The 21,426-nt window shown below is 37.4% G+C and overlaps 2 protein-coding genes and 2 non-coding genes across 8 annotated transcripts in view; 2 read left to right on the forward strand and 2 right to left on the reverse strand.

Moving 5' to 3' along the window:
- The first annotated feature begins 1,017 nt into the window (after window positions 1-1,017).
- On the forward strand, window positions 1,018-1,090 carry TRNAK-UUU (transfer RNA lysine (anticodon UUU)). Its single transcript has one exon. It is a non-coding gene; the product is annotated as a tRNA-Lys (tRNA).
- A 254-nt stretch (window positions 1,091-1,344) lies between these two features.
- TRNAK-UUU (transfer RNA lysine (anticodon UUU)) lies at window positions 1,345-1,417 on the reverse strand. The gene has a single exon. It is a non-coding gene; the product is annotated as a tRNA-Lys (tRNA).
- A 7,268-nt stretch (window positions 1,418-8,685) lies between these two features.
- Window positions 8,686-21,426, forward strand: part of MDM4 (MDM4 regulator of p53) — a 56,994-nt gene continuing 44,253 nt past the window's right edge. For all 5 annotated transcript variants that reach the window (XR_013174252.1, XR_013174251.1, XR_013174253.1 and 2 more), the window contains exon 1: window positions 8,686-8,814. The gene's annotated coding sequence lies outside the window, so the exon portion shown is untranslated. The remainder of the gene's footprint in view (window positions 8,815-21,426) is intronic.
- Window positions 15,921-18,195, reverse strand: LOC143680921 (uncharacterized). The gene is given in 2 exon segments (XM_077157519.1): window positions 15,921-16,803; window positions 16,806-18,195. Coding segments are annotated over 2 exon segments (1,860 nt in total). The 5' UTR covers window positions 17,911-18,195; the 3' UTR covers window positions 15,921-16,048.

A 21,426-nucleotide genomic window follows, 5' to 3' on the forward strand; every position in this document is an offset into this window, starting at 1 on the left:
GGGAAAAGTAACAGAATGGTAAAACTTTAGATTAAAAGGTGCTTTGGAGATTAATCTATTTCCCTCATTTTATAGATGTGGAAACCCAGCGTTCAGAATAACACAATTCGCTGGTCTCTGTTTTAAAAGAATCAGACAATTGTAGGAAATAAAATTTCCTTCAACTGAGGCTGAGATATTTTGTTGTTCATTGTGTTCAGAAGCCTCAAGTTCCCAGAAACAAATAATGAATTCCCTTATCAGTCTTCAGAAAGGGCGCAGTCCCGTGTGGCACACCCTGTGCCTCAGGGTCGATGAAACTAACTTTAGGGAAAATCTAGACTGATCCGGAGATTTTTAAATTCTTAATACTTTGTGCTGCTCCCAGTGGTGCATGATAATACCGTTTTAGAAGTATTCATTTTTTAGCCTGTCTTGCAAACTGCAACTTGCCTGGAAGGGAAGGCAAAAATCAATCAAAATCTAAATTAAAGGCCTAAATTGCTTTTGCACAATCTCAAGTCAGACGTACCTTTCCACAAAAACATCTCTTCTCTTCATGAACCAAATGTGTCCTATTTTGTGCTACAGAATGCTTATCCAATAGTTACATCATCTAGTGAATGGAAATTTATTTTTCACTAATGGGAAATATGCTGTAATCTGGTCAGCTAAAATTGAGGTCCTATCATTGAAGTGATAGATGGAAGACACGAGAAGTTTAATATAAAGAGGTTGCAAGTCTGTGTCTGAATTTTGAGTGTTCTCCCTCTTTGCCCGTTTTTCTGTAATTTTCTACCATGTAGTCTAAAGAGGTTATATACTGGCCACTTATCAAATATGAAACTGTGAAGGAGCTTGAAGAATGCTTACGTGCCTTAGGTAGATGGAGGGGAAAAAAAAGAAAAACCGAGGTTTATTTAAAAATTTACTTTTCCTTGTTGAAAATATTATTTTAAATCTGGATGCAATTGGACTAAGGGAAGCAATCTAGTGGAGTTATATCAAGTAAATAGGGAACAAACCCTCTCCCAGAGCGCCCGGATAGCTCAGTCGGTAGAGCATCAGACTTTTAATCTGAGGGTCCAGGGTTCAAGTCCCTGTTCGGGCGACTTCCAGTTTTTGCCGGTAATACATCGAAATTCAAACGTACTTCCAACTTGAATTTGTTTCAAGCCAGTACTCATCGGTTTGAAATGTGCTGCGTAGACTTATTTTCACGGAGGAAAAGCGAAACTATATAAGGTCAATTTTTTTTTGGCAATTATTGAGGTTTCGCATAGTGATTTACAGGCGAGAAGGAATTTGATTTTCAGATTCCTAAAAATGGAGTGGAATGTAGAAATAAACGTTAAAAACGGGAGTCGCCCGAACAGGGACTTGAACCCTGGACCCTCAGATTAAAAGTCTGATGCTCTACCGACTGAGCTATCCGGGCTCCGACGAAGAGGGCCTTACGCATTAATATCTTACATAAAATCCAGGAAGCCCGCGTACTGTAGTCTGTCCTCCCGCATTTTGTGAAACTGTTTCACACTAAAGAAAGCTCGGGATCGATGCGTTAAAGAAAAACAGAAGATCCAAATTCTGTATCTTTCACCAGCATTACCATGTAATTCATAATTGCGAAATATCTTTGTACTCAATAATCGTTATCAAATAGGTTTTAAATTTGTAATCTCTGTAACAGGTCGTCAGGGAACGCGGACGAATCACTTTTGAAGCGCTATTAGTGACATCAGAGCATCAGTGCTAAAATCTACACCATGACAGAAAAAAAATTAGTCTCGGACTATAAATATGCCGTTCTGAAGCTCTTGGGCTTAGCTGTGTAGTAAAAAGTGGGAGAAAGGACCCTGCAGAGGGTTAGGGAGATTGTCTGTAATTACGCTGAGGCGTCTAAATAATTTTAAGTGGTACAAACCCTGGAGGTCACCAACAGTGATCACAGGATCAGAAGATCTATTAAGCCATGGTATGGAAAGCTGAACATACCAGCCAAGAGAGATTTTTATTAATCTTGATAATGAAGGTTCTTCCCACAGCCCATGGGCAATTTGAGTACAGCCCTCTCCTATAGGGTGGCATTGAGAATTACCCACTGCAGGGCTTTGAGAGTGAGACGCTACAGTTTTTGTGACTTGCTCTTGCTTTCCCTTAATTCCATCTTTCACTGCGTGTGTTAGGAGCAATTGCTCTGGTCCAGCAATTCCACTTTTAGGAATTGTACAAAGAAATAATCAGGGGAGTATAAAAAGATCTGACTACAGGACAGATTGCCATGCATTTCAATTTTTTAAAAGTTGGAAAAACATAAATGAATATGTAAATTATGGTTACAGCCTTAATATGGAATGCTATGCAACCATTAATGATTATGTTATAGAAGAATAGGACATGAGAAAAAATGGCAAAATATTGTTAAGTAAGAAAACTTTTCAAATCAGTATATATATATACATACATATGTATATATTTTTAATGAAAACAGTGCATACATGTACGTTGAAAAAGTGAAAGGATAGATGCTTCTACAAAGCCTGAGTTCTGAAGATAGGTGCCCTGGTTTGGATCCTTCTCTTGTGTCTCAGAACAAGAGGGAAATTGTGAGAATTAAGTAAGATAATATATATAAACTGTAAGAACTGAGGCTGACATGTAATATAAAGACCTGATGGCAAAAATGAAACAAAAGTACACTGTATTCTGTCCTTTCAACCATTCTCTGACATTATCCATTTTTCATCAAAGGCTTAACATATTTGTTGAATGGAGGGAGATGTTGAGAATCGGAAAAGTTGACAATATTAGGTTAATTCCAGGCAAAAGGAATAACTTTAGCCTATAAGCTATGGGGATCTTTTAAAAGCTCGGCCTTTAATGTCACTATTTCCCACTCAAAGGAGCACACATTAGATTTGTTTCATTTGTGTTACATTAAAAGCAATAACAAATATTCTCTATAAGTATCTCATCCAAATACGACCCAGAGTTAATGGTAGAAAGGTTTCCATGACTGGGTGTGTTCAGATGAGATAATGAGTCATCAAATCAGGAATATAAGAGTATCTGTTCTTTGTTCAAAACCCTTTGGTTATTCCTTACTACTTATTGAATAACACATGAAACTTTATAGTAGCATTTGAAATCCTCTACAGTTTGGCCCCAACCTACCTTGCTAGCATTCTATACCAGTGTCATCCATTGGAGATAAAATGCAATTCTCATATGCAGTTTAAAATTTTCTAATAGCTACATTAAAAGAAAAAGTAAAAAAAAAAAAAAGGTGAAATTAAATTAACTTTTTATTTTTCAAAGTAGTTATTAATTAGTTCAAAATTAAGAATTAACCAAATACATTTTAACATAAGTAACATACTTTTATGAACAATAACCGTATTTCCTAAAACAAAAAAAAAATTTGGTGAGGAAAGCATTGCTGACATTTTTGCAAATATCTTTAATATCTGGCTTAATGGATATCTACTTCTGCAATTAGTCTATTATGATATATTGCCTTTGTTGAATTCTTTCTTTGGGTCAGGTATCCAGAGAGGGCACAGCAAAATGGCTTATCTGCCACATCTTAGTTCGCTGCTGTCTGGGTCCTCAGCTGGAGGCTGGGGCTGGTATCTTTGGAGGGTCTTTCACTCATGTCTGTGGATTGATGCTGGTGTCAGCTGGGGGTCTAGATGAGTTGTCAACTGGAGCACCCACAAATGGCCTCCTCGGGTAACCTGGACTCCCTCACAACCTGGTGCCTGGGCTCCCAGGGTGAGCATCCTTTTTTAAATAGTTGATGAAAACTAAGAATTAAATTCAATAAGAAGTCTGGAGGTTGACAAAAAGCCTTTATCTCCAACAGTCAATGACTATGCAAACATGTAAATGGGGAACATTTCCAAGTCTTGCATTGAATTTCTTATTTGTGATGTTGTCTTATTTGTTGTATTGCTCTGATAAACACCACACGGGGTTGGCTTGAACAACAAGCATTTATTGGCTCACATTTCAGGGGCTAGAAGTTCAAAACCAAGACATCAGTAAGACCATGTTTTCTGTCTGAAACTTGCAGTGTTTTGGTGCTGTCTTGTCACAATCTGTGGGGTTCCTTGCTTGTATCTCTGCCTCTTGTCATATGGCGATCTCTCCTTGGGTCTCTAAATTATTTTTTCCATTTTTTATTATGGTAAAATATACTTAACTTAAAATTTACCATTTTTAAGTATACAATTCAGTGGCTTTAATTATATTCACAATGTTGTATAAAACCATTATCACTGTTTCCAGAACTTTTTCATCATTCCAAGCAAGAACTCTGTACTCAACAATAACTCCCCATTTTCTCTTCCCCGTAGCCCCTGGTAATTTCTATTCTACTTTCTCTCTCTATGGATTTGCCTATTCTTGATCCTCATGTAAGTGGAATCAGACACTGTTCGTCCTTTTGTATTTGGCTTATTTCACTTAGCATAATGTTTTCAATTGTTATCCGTGATTTCAAAATTATGCATACTATAGCATGTAGAGAATTTAATTCCTTCTTATGGATGAGTAATATTTTGTTTATCCATTCATCTGTTTATGGACATTTGGGTTGTTTTTACCTTTTGGCTATTGTGAAGAAATCAACCCAATATAGTAAAAACATTATTTAAACATAATATCGATAGAAAACATTATCAGTGAAATATTTTACATGCTTTCTTTCCTACTAAGTCTTTGAAATCTGATGTGCATTTTATACTTACAGCACATCTCAGTTTGGACAAGAAAGATTTCCAGTCACATGTGGCTGATGGCTACTAAATTGGAAAGGGGATTCGATACTATACTTTTATATGGTAACTACACTTCACTCAAAGTGGACCTCTCAGTTTTCAAACTTATCTAATTCCTCATCCCTCAACTCTCCCCAGTCTTTATGTCACGACTCTTGGAATTACTTCTCCCATCTCTGCCTCTTGAAGTCCTACTCATTTTTTAAGGCCTCAATTAGATATCACTGCTTCTAAAAAAAAATCAATGATTATATGAACTGGGAAGAAAAGATTAATTCAAAACACTTTGGACTAGCTATTCAGTAAATGGAGCTGTAACATTTATTATTCAAATGGAAAAAATAAAATTGGATCTCTATGTTACAACATGTACAAAATTCAATTCTAGGTGGGATAATGGCCTAAATGTGAAAAGCAAATCTTTAAAACTTTTAGAAGAAACTATACGAGAGTGTTTTTATAACCTCAGGACAAACAAGAATTTCATGAATGATATGCAAAAAAAGAGCAAAACATAAAGAAAAAATAATTAGCTTGAGTCCATTAAAAAACAATTCTGTTCATCAAAAGACAACATTCAAAAAGCGAAAACAAGTTATGGATTTGCAGACATTATCTGTAATTTATATAACAGAGGATTCATATTCTGACTATATAAAGAACTCTTGACAAATCATTAAGTAAAAGACAAACAATCCAGTAGGAAAATGAACAAAATACATGAACAGGCAGAGAAGAAGAACTCTGAGTCAGTAAATATGAACACATTTTCAACCTTAATAATAATCATGGAAATATAAATCAAGCCACCACCAGAAACCATTTCATATTCATCAGAGTGCTTTTTTTTTTTTTTTTTAAATCTGACAATACCAAGCATTGGCAAAGCTGTAGAGCAACAGAGTTCTTATACATGCTGGTCAGGAGTGTAAAGTGTTATAGTTTTTACTTTGAAGAGCATGTTGGCATGATCTGACAGAGATGATGATATGTATAGCCTACCACCCAGTAACTCAGCTCCCTAGGGTACACACGGAGACAAGTTCAAGAATGTTAACTGCAGCCTCGTTTGTAATAGCAAACAATTGGGAAAACCAAAATGGTTATCGAAGGAGATAAACAAAAATTTCTGGCATATTCACTACTATCTAACAACTTAGTATACAATACTATAATTTCTTTCTTTTTTTGTTTTCACATGTGCAGGCTCCGGGAATCCAGGTCTCCGGTATGGCAGGCGAGACTCTGCCTGCTGAGCCACCATGGCCCGCCCACAATGCTATAACTTAACATACAATTAATTACTCTACAACTGTGAAAATGAATTAACTATACATGATTCAACATCATAGAATTTTGCAAAGATAAGCAAAAATGTACATTGTAGTAGAATTCATATAGTTTGATGCCATTTATAAAAATTTTACAGGCATAAAAATATGTTTTTAGGAGCATATGCATATATAAGACCTAAAAGTCTGAGGAAATACATGGCAGGGGTAAATACCAAACACAGAGTAGTGGGACATTTCTGGGGAGGAAGAAAGGAATGCTGTAGGAAAAGGAAATAAAGACTATTTTTTTGTATGGGTCAAGTGCTGTTCCTTAGGTAGAGTGCTAGAAAAAAGGAGATTATATTCTTCTTTATATCTTTTTGTATGTCCAAAATAGATAATGATAACTTTTAAAGACTATAGACCAGTAGCATTAACTTCTAATTCCTTTAGAACTAGAAGGGGCTTTAAAAAAATAATAATCTAACTCAGCCATTGAATTTCACAGATTGGGAAACTGAAATCTGAGAAACTGTGACTTTCCTCAAGCTGCGTAACTGGTTTCTAGAACTAGCTAAACTAGAATCCACATTTTTTCTCTTTATTAAAGAAATGTTTTGTGAGTATAGTCCTCACTAAGAGTCAGCTATGAGTTTGTTAAGCCAATTTCATATTCTTTCTTTTTGGTAAGTTTACTTGACTGGTAGTAAAGGAAAAAACTATAGCTATCATGTATTTTTATTATAGCAAGACATTACATGAAATCTTATAAGGTCCTGGGGAACAAATGGAGAAATGTTACCAGATGTTGGCCATTATTAGGTAGGTTCACCAGTGGCCTAAGAACTATGTTGGAAGAAGAACGATTAATCATGAATCAGCATCAACCAGGAGAGGAAAGCTCTGTTCTTAACCATGTCCTATTCAATGTATTTATCAAGGTTTTAAGAAGACAAATTCAGTATATTCATCAAAACTTTGCAAAATGCGAAAGCGAAAGGGTCAATCGCTCCTGACCATCCAAACTCAGCTAACTGCAGCTCTTCAATCATTGTGGTTACCTCACTGTATTTACATGGACAGTCTCCTCTTCCACTAGACAGCCATGTCATGTCTTTTTTATTTTGGAATCCTCCAGGTTTGTGCTTGGCATCCAGTAGGTGTTCAAATATTTGCTGATATTAAACGGAATTGCATGATAGGATCAGAATTCCAAGACTCCAAGAAACATTAGAAAAGGACCTAAATTAGCTAGATAATATTTGAAATAGACAAAACAAACTCCTGTTGGGGAATTTTAAAATCAGTTGCACACATAGAGAGTAAGAGAAACAGTTGACAGCCATGCACCTAAAAAAACCCTTACCCCCTCTGCCCTTTTTTGAGGGTAGTAGTTACTGCTTTAAAGCTCTCTGTGAGCAACTGTGAAATATGAATTAATTAATGACATATGTACAACTGAATAGTGTTCGTGTTGGAAAGAGTAAAGCCTCGCTCTTATTTTCACAAGTGTAGTTTCCTAGTTTTTTTTTGTTACCCAACAAAGATGGTGGATTCTTTCATCCCATGGGTTCAAATGCCCAATTCCTGAGACACCCGGGTTTCAAAGAGAGAAATAGTTTATTGCTAGGCACGGAGCAGATCAGTTGGCCTATGTGTCTCCCCAACCTGCCATAATTCTGATAATTAAAAAATGGGCAGGTTTTAGGATAGTAAGCACAATGGCCTCAGATGATGTAATTAGAGGTGATTTAATTATTGAACATGTGTAGATTGATTACATGCTTAGTCACAGAATGTATGTAAGAAAATGGTGCCTTAATATGATGATGGGCATGATTTTTAGTATTATAATAAGGTATTGATGACCTATAGGTCAAAATCTAAGTTACTGCTAGGCAGGCCCATTTTGTTTAGACCCTGTCTTGGTTATTAAGATAACTTTAGTCTTGGGGTGGGTTAGTTCTGGGCTGACCCAAAACCCTTCATTAATAAACATTAGGGGCTGTCTTTAGTGGTCACAAGACTCTAAAGTCGAAAACTGGATAAATGAGTAAAGTGGTGACTAGTCATGAGGTTTTTACAAGGGAACAGATAAAGGTTATACAATCATTATCTGAGATCAAGGCAGCTGGATTACAGTTCAAAGGTTTCACGTATTTCCCGCTATCTACTTTCAGTTTCCAGAAAGTGAAAAGGGATATTTATACAATGATTTAGCAGCCATAACCATTCCTTAAATCCTAACTTCTCAGTTAAATTATCTCCCCCAATTAGCTACAACACTGGGATGCTGTGTTCCGCCTCTCCTCCCCCTGTAGAGTAAGAATGAATAAGTAACACCGATGACGAGTTAAAAATGAGGAGCAGAGGGAGTGTAGTTTTACCAAAGGGTTGAAGGTTGCTTTGGTTATGCATTTATGTTTCTTTTCTCTCTGTTTTCTCATCTGGTATACTTCTATAAATATCACAGGGCCCTACGATTTCCCCAAACTTTCTTGAAACTTTCCTACTCTTAGTCATCCAAATCCCGAGACTCTCTCGCCCCAGGCTTAGGATCTACTCTATGGTAGTGCGAACTCAGCCTTTCTAGCTCCAATTGATCCATCTATGGTCGCCAGGCGCTTCACCGGAAGCTCTTGCATGAGATAGTTGGCGGGGTCGGAAGTTGCGCCCTCATTACTCGCCGTTTCGAAAATGCTGCAGAGGCCTTAGGATCTGTGACTGACACTCCCCTCCCCCGGGCTTGGCGGGGGAGCGACTTACGGAGCGACCGTAAGGTGTGTCTCTTTGGTTTTGTCGACAGAGTACCGGTAGGCTGGGAGCGGGAAGTAGATTTACTATTTGGGGAGCAGGCGGTGGTGCCACCAATTCTGTGGGCCCAGGAATGGGAGTTGCGGGCGGGAGGATGTTGAAGCGTGGGTTGCGGCGTTGGGACCGTCGCGCCGTGCGGAAAAAGGGCTGGTGGGGGAAGGGTTAAACGGTAAGATAAAAGTGGAGGTAGGATGATGTGATGTGGTTTTGGCCAACGCGTTACATACCTAATAGTCAGATTGATGGTGTTTAACTGAACGGCAACATTTAAGAAATACCGAGACACTTTGGAGGAAAGGGATGAAAGAGGGGTAGGCGGGGAGAATGACATTTAAGGTTTTAAATTACTATTTTTTCAGGGCTGCAGACCATCTGCATCAGGTGCACTTGGGCACTTGTTTAAAAATGTCCATTTGGGAACCGAACTCAGACCTTCCGAGACAGAATATCAGGAGAAAGAATTTAAGAATATGTATTTTAATCAGCTCACCTTAAAGCTACACCGGGAGAAAATGTTTCTGCTCTTTTCCTTCATCAGGAAACACATGGGCACATGGAGCAAGAACTGTCAAAGATACTTGTAGCCTTGTGGTATTAAGGAGTACTACATCTCAGTTTAGGTTTAGTTCTCTCCCTATACATTTCTTATATGAAGAGGTAATTGAGTTTTAAAGTATTATTTACTTCACACAGTTTTTTCACAGTGTTGGTTAGAATCACAACTTTTGATTTTGCAGTTTTTTAAAACGTCAAAATAATCCGTGCCTGTTGGTAAAAAAACAAATAAAAAGCCCCAAAATACGAAAAGTACAGGAGTGTGTTAATAGTCCACCGTGACTAACCTGTCCCTTCTTCATGCTTGCTGCTGTTACCTGCTTTGACGGTATTTCTTGCCTGACTTTTCTATACATATTCACGTTTTTAAATAACAGTGGGATCATTTTGTATATATTGTTCTGCACTACAAATTTTTCAAATAACAGTAGCATGGACAGCTTTCCATAAAGTGTGCATATAATACATTATTTTAAAGACTTGCATAATATTGTATTATAGCGCAACAATGTCTTGTTGACCAGTTCCCGATCCATGTTATTTCTTTGCTTATTGTATGTCTTACAAACTGTGCTGGCTTGAGTTTCCATATGCCTCACTTTTTTTTTTCACATGCCTCACTTTTGCAGTAAGCTGAAACAATTTCTGAATAGCAGTTTCTTTTTTTCATGATTGTTTTTAGAAAAGACACTTTTTTTCAACTTTCTCAAGCTGAAGTCTTGATATTTTCACAAGTAGTGGGAACAATCAAAGCAGTAGGCTGAGCCCCAAATCTTGGGGTTTGTTCATATGAAACTTAACCCCACAAAGGCTAAGTCAAGCCTACTTAAAATTAGGCCTAAGAGTCATCCCCAAGAGAACCTCTTTTGTTGCTCAGATGTGGCCTTTTTCTCCAGCCAACACAACAAGTAAACTTACCACCCTCCCCCTGTCTACGTGGGACATGACTCCCAGGGATGTGGACCTTCCTGGCAACGTGAGACAGAAATTCTAGGATGAGCTGAGTCTCAGCATCAAGGGATTGAGAAAACCTTGACCAAAAGGGGGAAGAGCAAAATGAGACAAAATAAAGTGTAAATGGCTGAGAGATTCCAAACAGAGTCGAGAGGTTATCCTGGAGGTTATTCTTATGCACTAAAAATAGATATCACCTTGTTAGTCAAGATGTAATGGAGAGGCTGGAGGGAACTGCCTGAAAATGTAGAGCTGTGTTCCAGTCGCCATGTCTCTTGAAGATGATTGTATAATGATATAGCTTTCACATTGTGACTGTGATTGTGAAAACCTTGTGTCTAATGCTCCGTTTATCTACCTTATCAACAGATGAGTAAAACATATGAATAGAAATAAATAATAGAGGGAACAAATGTTAAAGTAAATTTAGATTGAAATGCTAGTGATCAATGAAAGGGAGGAGTAAGGAGTATGGTATGTATGAATTTTTTTCTGTTGTCTTTTAATTTCTTTTTCTGAATCGATGCAAATATTCTAAGAAATGATTATTATGATGACTATGCAACTGTGTGATGATATTGTGAATTATTGATTATATATGTAGAATGGAATGATCGTAAATTAAGCTATAGTTGTTTGTTTGTTGCTATATTTAAGAAAAATTAAAAAGTTAAAGACACTTTTGAATCAGATATTAGGTTGATATTTTTAAAGTCTCTATAATCTCCCTGTTCCACTCCTTACCCCAGGTTCTGTAGAATTGGCTAATTGCTTCCCTTTACTCTTTATTTTCCACAAACTGATTGCTAGATCTAGAAGCTTTATTAAGTTTGTTTTTTTTTTGGTGGGGCTCGGTGCACATAGCACATAATGTGTGAATCACCCACTTTTAGTGGTAAGATTGGTTGGTGGGTCAAGTGATGTCAGCCTGCTCCATTCATTGTAAAGCCCCTACCCCAGCCTTTTTCATTTAAATGTTTTTAATGTCTGTTGATGATTATTAGGGAGGAAACAGTTAAGCTGAGATTGGAAGATTTAGAATGAGTCAAACTTGTACCAACTAACAGTGCTCCAGATGAACTAATAACGAGGGCAAAAGCCCTGAAGTAGGAAGCAAAGGCTGTTTGAGAATCTACCATAGTGTCTGAGGTGCAGGGAGCAAGGGGGAGAATACAAAATAAGGCTGGAATGGTACCGAGGGGCTAGACGATATGTTTATCTTTGGAGTGGTGGAAAGCTATTGAAGCAGGGCTGACGCTATAGGATTGATTTTTCAAAAACAACTCTCATGCCATACTGTGGTTTGGAGTGCAGTGGGCTTAGAGTAGATGCAGAGAGACCAGTTAGGAGTCTATTGGAGTGATCCAAGCAAGAAATGATGCCTTTTGGTTTGAGGAAGTGGTCATGCAGATGAAGAGAAAGGGTGGATTTGAAAAATTTAGTAGTTGAAATCTACAAGGTTTGGTGATGCATGTGATAGATAATAGGGGAAGAGGGAGAGATCAAGGATGATTCTTAACTTTCTGCTTTGTGCAACTGAATGTCACTACTAACTGGCAGCAGGTTATAGTGGAAAAGATAAGCTTCAGATTTGGGTAAGTTACTTGACTTCTTTAAGCCTCAGTTTTCTCTTTAAAAGAGCAGGTAACAACAACAAAAAAAGAGTGGGTGACAAAACCTAACTAAAAAATATTTTGAAGATTAGGTCATATAACATCAGTAGAGCATTCTAGAGGTCAAGTGCATAATGGCTACTGTTCCAGAGAACATCAGACACAGAGTAGCTCCTTATTGGTTTCAATCTTTCACTGCAAATTATCCTACACATCTTTGTGGGTAGGTCAAGAAAGGCACATTCTTCCTCTTTGAAGGTAGCATTCGCATAGTGTTTGGCTTCTGGTCGATACTCAATAAGTAATTATGGAGTAAAGAAACAGTATACCTGTACTCAAAAAAGGATTCCAGATGGAAAAGGGACAAAATGTTGCTGTGGATTCGAAGTCCATCACTTGATGTCATTTCTCACAAATGTTCTTTTTTTTTCTCTCACATACATTCTTGATAGTGCCTTTGTTCAAGGTATTTTCTCTCCCTGGAAAGTATTCTCCCCATTTCACATCCTGTAATGACGACTTCTGTGAATTTTATTCCTTCTCTGCTTTGTAATCAAAAGTAATTTCTCCCTGCTTTGAACTTCCATGGTCCTTAAATAAGTACCTTTTTTTTTTATAGCACATCACTTTCTCCTGGGTGTTAAAGTAATGTAAGAAACCCACAGTGCTTATTGTGGTTAAAATTCTTCAGCTCTACTAAGTGGTTGATTCCTCTTTCTACCAAGAGCATGACTACTGGTTCCTTCCCCTAAGGTCATCCCTGGAGGAATTATAAACAGAAAACACTATGAGAGATTCATAGGTGATGTGGGCTGGTTTGAACTGGTACGCGTATGGTGGGAGTGAAGAATAAAACTGGAGAAAGGGAATTATTGGAATACTGGCTATTGTTTCTCCCCTGCCTCACTGACTTTTTCTATTCTTGCTATGACTCAGCCCTAGACATTGCAGAAGTCCATACTGGGGAGGAGTTGAGAAAAACTGGTGGAAACTAACTAACTTCAGGCAATCACTTCCATGCCCCTCACCCTCTTAATCTTTAGATCTTGACAAATCCCTATCATAATGTTGCTTCTCCTTAAGGATCAAAAGGTGAAACCTTGAGTAGAGTAGTGATTTTATGGAATAGAAAGTGATTGTGGTTTTCTGGTTTTTGGGACTTTCCACTTTAGTACTCATTTCCTACCTTACTCTTAATCCCAGTTTTCTGGAACAGATATGGACTGGAATCTGGTTATTTCCCATATGCTTTGCATATCCAGAGTAGCTGATAGACCTCAGGAAAAAATAACAAAGATTGTTTAAGAGCACAGGTATTTCAAGGGAAAAATAACATAAAATCTCCTTGGAACAGAAATATTAAAACAGATGAACCAACAGTAGAAAGATGACTAATAATCATCCTAAGAAAGATAAGGGACTATATTTGTAATTTGAAACAAGAATAAGGAGGGACAGAGAGCCAAGCAGAAATATTAGGTATTAAAAATGTAATGGTTAAGTACCTGGAATCTCGAATATGGCATGAGATTTTGTTGGTTTGTCCAGGTTAGTATGATACCCTAATATATCCCAGAGTAATTTGGGCAGTGAATAAAAAAGTATTTGCAAAGTTCCCTTGAGGGGCTGGGAGAAAGGAGGAAATATTCAACTTCCCATTTGGAGAATTTCTAATATTTTTACAAGCAGGGGAACAATCAAATCGGTAGGCCGAGCCCTCGATCTTGGGGTTTGCTCCTATGAAACTTATTCCTGCAAAGAATAGACTAAGCATACTTAAAATTATGCCCAAGAGTCACTACCAGAGAACCTCCTTTGTGGTTCAGATGTGGCCTCTCTATGCCAACTTTGCAGGTGAACTCAGTGTCCTCCCCTCTACATGGGACATGACTCCCAGGGCTGTAAATCTCCCTGGCAACATAGGACAGAACTCCCAGGATGAACTGGAATTTGGCATTGAGGGATTGAGAAAGCCTTTTTAACTCAGAGGGGGAAGAGACAAATAAGACAAAGTTTCAGTGGCTAAGAGATTTCAAAAAGAGTTGAAAGGTTATCCTGGAGGTTATTCTTATGTGTCATATAGATACCCATTTTTAGTTTATGATGTATTAGAGTGGCTAGAGGGAAGTACCTGAAACTATTGAGCTGTGTTTCAATAGCCTTCTTTTTTTTTTTGCTTCCGGGAAATCGAACCTGGGTCTCTGGCATGGCAGGCGAGAATTCTGCCACTGAGCCACCCAGCCTTGATTCTTGGAGATGATTGTATAAAGATATAATTTTTTTTTTTAAAGCTGGATATATTTTTATTATAACAAAGAAAAGAATTCTGGATAAAGAGAGCATAAAAACCCTACTCCAGGAAAGTAAAGGAAATGATGAATGTCTCAATTCAATATGTAACAGAGGAACCATGATTTTTGAAATGATGGCAATCCTCAAAGGTGATAGACATATGTACTCTAAGACATCCAAGGGTCTCTCACCTTCACTCATTTCCCATAATTCCTCCATTTTTAGAGAGTGAAATAATTTTCCTTTCATTTTGGCTTATTCTTGGGATTCTCTCACTTTTCTGATCTGCTCCTTTTATATTCTGACACACATGAGTCTCTATTCAGGATTTTTTTTTAAAATGTTTTTTGGTCAATTCTGATCCTTAGAACTTCTAATGTCTCCTTTTAAATGAAAACAAATATTTTTGATCGATTAGCCCAGTACATCATTCACCCCCCTTATCTTCTAAATTCCATGTTTTGTTTGTTTTGCTTTGTGTTGACAAATAATTTATATAAACTAAGGAATTTATAATTACATGGGGACATAACATGATTATTTAAAAACAAAAACAAAAAAAACTTATTTATACCCTGAATTTCATAAACAACATTGAGAAGTCCTCCTCCTACTCCAAATAATGTCACATTAACAAGATATTATAACAAATATTTAGTATTTCCTAAGCCCACCCTCATTCTAAACACAATTACTTTGTTCCTTGTACTGTATCCTTTTCAACTACTATAGGTTTATACATTCTTTGCTGGAAGTAAAATGCTATATAGTATATAAACCAGCTAAGAAAATCTTCCCTTGAATACAGCACGGACTTTTTGTGTTGTTTAACAGTGTCATCAGGTACAGTTCCTAGAACAAAACAGCGTAAAGGATATAGTGATAAGAATGTTTTCTGAGCAGTGGTACAACTATGAGACAAACACAAGTTTAACACAGGAACTACCTTCTAAAGTAAGAATGGAGCTGATGGGTTAGTCACAAGTTTTGAACTGTTTCCCTTGGTTGTCACTTACAAACTTAGCTTTAAAAAAATCCAAACATTTTTACATGAATGAATATATTCAGTTTACTTTGGAAATATTTCAGTTGTCTGAAATGACAACCAAATAAGCACAAGAGCCAAAGAAATGCAAGAGCTAATCATATAACGATTCTGTGTCTGCACTGAGGACACATGCTTAAAAAAAAAAAAGGGGGGGGAGCATTTCATATACTTTAGTGATGTAGAACACATACCATCGCCTTTGACATACAATCACTGACATTGAGTTTAATTCCATGTATATTCATCTGAAATGCACATCACATGTATTCATGTATGATGAGGTTATAATTTTCATGGGGCTTTCCTTAATGAGTTCTCTGATATTTTGCTGAAGATGTTCCAAAGTTAATGTATTCATTTCTGTATGCTTTCCTCTGACAATTGATAAGGCAGAATATACCACTGAAAATCCTGCCATATTCACTGCCTTCCCCATGTGAACTGACACTTCCCATGTGAACACACTGACATCTACTGTCTTCTTTCTGGACAAGGGCTTTTCCATGTTCATTTCATTTCTACTACTATGAGCTCACTGATGATGTAGTTTATCTACCTACAAAAGGGTTTCCTAGTCTCTGTATTCATAGTATTTTTTTTTTCTATACACTTCTCAGCCATACAATGAACTTGAAAAACTCAAGGTTTTTCCACCTTTAATGTATCACAGTTTATTCCAGTGTGTTTTTTGTGACATAAGATGTGATGTAATTGATCACTAAAGGCACTACCACATTCTCAGCACTCATAAAGTTTCTCTTCTGTGTGAACTGTTTTATTAGCTGTGGGTGTACTTCTGGCAAAAGGTTGTCGCTTAATGGCTAAGTTCCTGTCTACTGGGAGCCCCCGGATGCTTAATGAAGTCTGAGTTGCCACAAAAGGCATATGCACAGTTTTTACACTAACAGAGTTTTTCTCATGTATGAAATCACTTGTATGTGATGGGCCATGAGTCTTTGAGAAAGGAGTTTCCAATTTGGCTGAACTCACATGTTTCTCTCTTGCATGCAGTGTTCCCCTATGATAAACAAGGCATGACAAGTGGGAAAAAGCTTTCCCACAAACAGAGCATCCATAGGGTCTCTCTCCTGTATGTGTTCTCCGATGTCTATTAAAACATGACTTATCTCTAAAAGTTTTCCCACAATCACTGCATATGTAGGGTTTCTCCCCTGTGTGAATTCTCTGATGGTTAATTAGACCCGACTTGTGTGAACAGGATTTTCCACATTCAGTACATACAAAGGGGGCTTTTCCTGTGTAAAATCTCTGATGGGATACGAGGCATGTCTTCTGGCTGAAGGCTTTCCCACATTCATTACATGCATAGGGTTTCTCTCCAGTATGAGTTCGTTGATGTATAAGGAGATTACCCTTCTGTATGAAACCTTTCCCACAGTCATTGCATATATAAGGTTTCTCTCCAGTATGTGTCTGTTGATGTACAATGAGATTGCCCTTCCGGATGAAACCTCTTCCACAATCATTGCATAGGATTTCTCTCCTGTGTGAGTTTTCTGATGTGCATTGAGCTGTGATTTCCAGCGGAATGCTTTGTCACACTCAGTGCATTCATAAGGTTTCTCTCCTGTGTGAGTTCTCTGATGTTCAATGAGCCTGGACTTTCTGGAGAATGCTTTCTCACACACACTGCACCCATGAGGCTTCTCTCCAGTATGAACTCTCCGGTGATTAGTGAGCTGAGACTTCTTGATGAAGCCTTTTCCACAATCATCACATACATAGGGCTTCTCTCCTGTATGAATTTTCTGATGAATAATTAACCGTGATTTTTTTGGGAAGACTTTGTGACATTCAGTGCATTCATGTTTCTCTCCCATATGAGTTTTCTGATGTTCAGTAAGCCTAGACTTTCTGGAGAATGCTTTCCCGCATATACTGCATCCATGAGGCTTCTCTCCTGTATGAACTCTCTGATGATCAATCAGGTGAGACTTCTTGGTGAAGGCTTTCCCCCAGTCAATGCATACATGGGATTTATCTGTTTTGTGAGTTACTTGATTCTTAATGAATTGGGGCTTTTTGTGCACAGGTTTTCCATGTTCAGGGAATTTAATTTCAGTATGAAATTGTTCATGCTTAGCAAGAAGAAAGGATTCCCTATTTCCATTAACCTCATCATGGTTCTTTACTTCATAGCTTTTGTTCTGGTTAACTAAACTTAAATTTGATTTCAGTGCTTTCCCATAAAAGTTGAATATATCATGATTTTGCTGTAAAGAAAAATTTTTGCTCCAATGAACAATATTTCCAAATGCATTATGTTCAGGACACTGTTCCATTCTCTTCAGACATTTTTGGTTTTGTGAGCACCCCTGTAGATGACTGTCAGCTTTCTTGATTTCTGGACAGATTTGACTGTATATTTCTTCATCCAGTGTCCACAATTCTCCTCGTTCCAACCTGGAGATGACATGTGGTTTGCTGGCTTGATACCCCAATGACACCAGGTTGCTATAGTTCTCCAACATCACATCCCGGTACAAGTCCTTCTGAGCAGGGCCCAGCAGCTGCCACTCCTCCAGGGTGAACTGCACAGCCACATCATCAAATGCCAGTGTTTCCTGGTCCTTGGTCATTCTCTTCTGTTATCAGGAAATGGCCACAAGCTAGAATGCTGTATCTTTAGTCTCTTTTGGATATGTCTTAAATTCTGGTTACGTTTCTTAGCCTCTGGACAAGGTCAAGTCTCGGTCATTTCTCCCAGAATGACAATATCCAAGTCCTGGAACCATCTCCTACTTCCCTTGACATATCTTGCTCTTGATTTTCTCCTGAGCCCTCCGCGACCACTCTGAAGCTGCGCTTTCTCGAATTCTGCTACAGTCGGACTCGGGTTCAGCCTCCCAGCCGGCCTATGGCGGCCGAAGAGGCAAAGATATAATTTTTACAATGTGACTGTTGTGATTGTGAAAACGTATCTAATGCTCCTGTTATCCAGGGTATGGACAGATGAATAAAAAAAATATGGATAAAAAATAAATAATAGGGGGGATAAGGGATACAATGGATTTGGTAAATGGAAATACTAGTAATCAATGAGAGGGAGGGATATGGGATGTATGACTTTTTCTTTTTTTTTTTAATTGTGAAGTATAACATATATACAAAAAAGCAATAAATTTCCAAACACATTTTAATGAGTAGTAATAGAACAGATTTTAAAGTTTGGAATGGGTTGCAGTTCCATGATGTTTGTTTTTTCTTCTAACTGCTCCAAGACACTGGCAACCAAAAGAAATATCAGTGTAATGACTCAGCAATCGTACTCATTTGTTAAAACCTATCTGTTCTGTTATTGCTTCTCTTTCTCTTTTTTTTGTGAAAAATAACATATATACAAAAAAAAAAAACCCACAATAAATTTCAAAGTACATCGCAACAATTAGCTGCAGATTTCAGAGTTTCATACGGGTTACGAGTCTACAATTTTAGGTTTTTACTCCTAGCTGCTCTAAGGTACTAGAGACTAAAAGAAATGTCAGTATAATGATTCAGCATTCATACTCATTTGTTAAAACCTACCTTCTCTTTATCACTCCACCATTTCCTTTGCTCTTTCTCCCTCTCTTAAGGGGTGTTTGGGCTAGGGCAATTCTAACTTTTTACTGTTGGAAGGGGCTGTTGATAATATGGGATAGGGGAATGGAACTAGTTGATATTCTGGAGAGGCTAGCCCCTCTGCATTTCATGACTTATCTGGTCCAGGGATACATCTGGAGGTTGTAGGTTTCTGGAAAGTTACCCTAGTGCATGGAACTTTAGTAGAATCTTATAAAATGCCCTAGGTGTTCTTCAGGATTGAGAGAAATGGTTTGGTAAACTATGATAGGTAGCAATGTCTAACTGAAGCTTGTGTAAGAGTGACCTCCAGAGTAGCCGCTCAACTCTATTTGAACTCTCTCAGCCACTGATACCTTATTTATTGCACTTCTTTCCCCCCTTTTGGCCAGAATGGCATTGTTGAGCCCATGGTGCCAGGGCCACACTCATCCCTGGGAGTCATCTCCCATACTGCCAGGGAGACTTTCATTCCTGGATGGCATGTCCCACATAGGGGGGAGGGCAATGGTTTCACTTGTAGAGTTGAGCTTAGAGAGAGAAAGAGGCCCTATCTGAGCAACAAAAGAGGCCCTCCACAGATGATTCTTAGGTAGGCTAGACTTCTCTTACATACATAGCTTCAAGATCAAGGAAAATCTGCAAACAGAAACTTAATAGATTCATGTTACAGATAGCTATGATTCAGGGACAAATTTATTTCTTAATATACAGGCCCAACCCTCAGCTTGCTCGCTTGTTTTTTTTAGATATTTTCTTCTGTTTCTAGAAAATATTTAATTTCATTATATGTTTGCTGTAGTGACTAGTGCTTTGCCAGTGCCCTGCACCCCAGTCAGAAAGCTCTTTCAGCATAACCTTGGCATTAGCGGATCTGGATGAAATCCCAGTTGTGCCCCTAACTGTAGGAATTTGAAGAACTCACAAAGCTTCTCTGGACCTTAATTTTATTATCTGTAAACTGAAGGAACTGGTTAATAAATTACTTCATAGGCCTTTGCAGAATTAAAATTCTTTCACTCTGTGATCCTTTTAAGGGCCTTTTACATTCTTCAGAAATACCTCCAGACAATTTTTTTTGTGGAAACTAATGTGTGGTTTTTTTTTTAACCATATGATTATTCCATTTTGTATATAATCAATGACTCACAGTACCATCACATAGTTGTATATTCATCACCAAGATTATTTCTTAGAACATTTACATTAGTTCAGAAAAAGAAATAAAAAGAAAAAGAAAAAAACTCATACATATCATACCCATTACCCCTCCCTTTCACGGCCTGCTAGTATTTCCATCTACCTAATGTATTTTAGCCTTTGTTTCCCCTGTTTTTTTTCTATACCTCTTACCACTCCCTTTCATTGATCACTAGCATTTCTTTTTCATTTTTTTATTAAAAATTTTTTTTAATTGTAAATAACGCTGCTATAAACATTGGTGTGCAAATGTCCGTTTGTGTCTTTGCCCTTAAGTCCTTTGAGTAGATACCCAGCAATGGTATTGCTTGGTCGTATGGGAATTCTATCTTCAGCTTTTTGAGGAACCGCCAAACTGCCTTCCACAGTGGTTGCACCATTTGACATTCCCACCAACAGTGGATAAGTGTGCCTCTTTCTCCGCATCCTCTCCAGCACTTGTCATTTTCTGTTTTGTTGATAATGGCCATTCTGGTGGGTGTGAGATGATATCTCATTGTGGTTTTGATTTGCATTTCTCAAAATGTCCATCAACAGAAGAATGGCTAAATAAACTGTGGTATATACATACGATAGAATATTATGCAGCTTTAAGACAAGATAAACTTATGAAGCATGTAATAACATGGATGGACCTAGAGAATATTATGCTGAGCGAGTCCAGCCAAAAACTAAAGGACAAATACTGTATGGTCCCACTGATGTGAACGGACATTCGAGAATAAACTTGAAATATGTCATTGGTAACAGAGTCCAGCAGGAGTTAGAAACAGGGTAAGATAATGGGTAATTGGAGTGGAAGGGATACAGACTGTGCAACAGGACTAGATACAAAAACTCAAAAATGGACAGCACAATAATACCTAATTGTAAATTAATCATGTTAAAACACTGAATGAAGCTGCATCTGAGCTATAGGGTTTTTATTGTTGTTGTTTTTTACTATTATTACTACTTTTATTTCTTTTCTCTATATTAACATTTTATATCTTTTTCTGTTGTGTCGCTAGTTCCTCTAAACCGATGCAAATGTACTAAGAAACGATGATCATGCATCTATGTGATGATGTTAAGAATTACTGAGTGCATATGTAGAACGGTATGATTTCTAAATGTTGTGTTAATTTCTTTTTTTTTTCTTTTTTCTTTCTTTCCGTTAATAAAAAAAATAATAAAAAAAAAATAAAAAAAAAATAAAAAATAATAATAATAATAATTCAGTCCAAAAAAAAATTTTTTTTAAAACATAACATACAAATGAACAGTATCTTACCATATGATCATTCCATTCTTGGTATATAATCAATTAACTTACAGTATTATCACATAGTTGT

Source organism: Tamandua tetradactyla, chromosome 4 (genome assembly GCF_023851605.1).
Source record: "Tamandua tetradactyla isolate mTamTet1 chromosome 4, mTamTet1.pri, whole genome shotgun sequence".
In the NCBI taxonomy this organism is placed as follows: domain Eukaryota; kingdom Metazoa; phylum Chordata; class Mammalia; order Pilosa; family Myrmecophagidae; genus Tamandua; species Tamandua tetradactyla.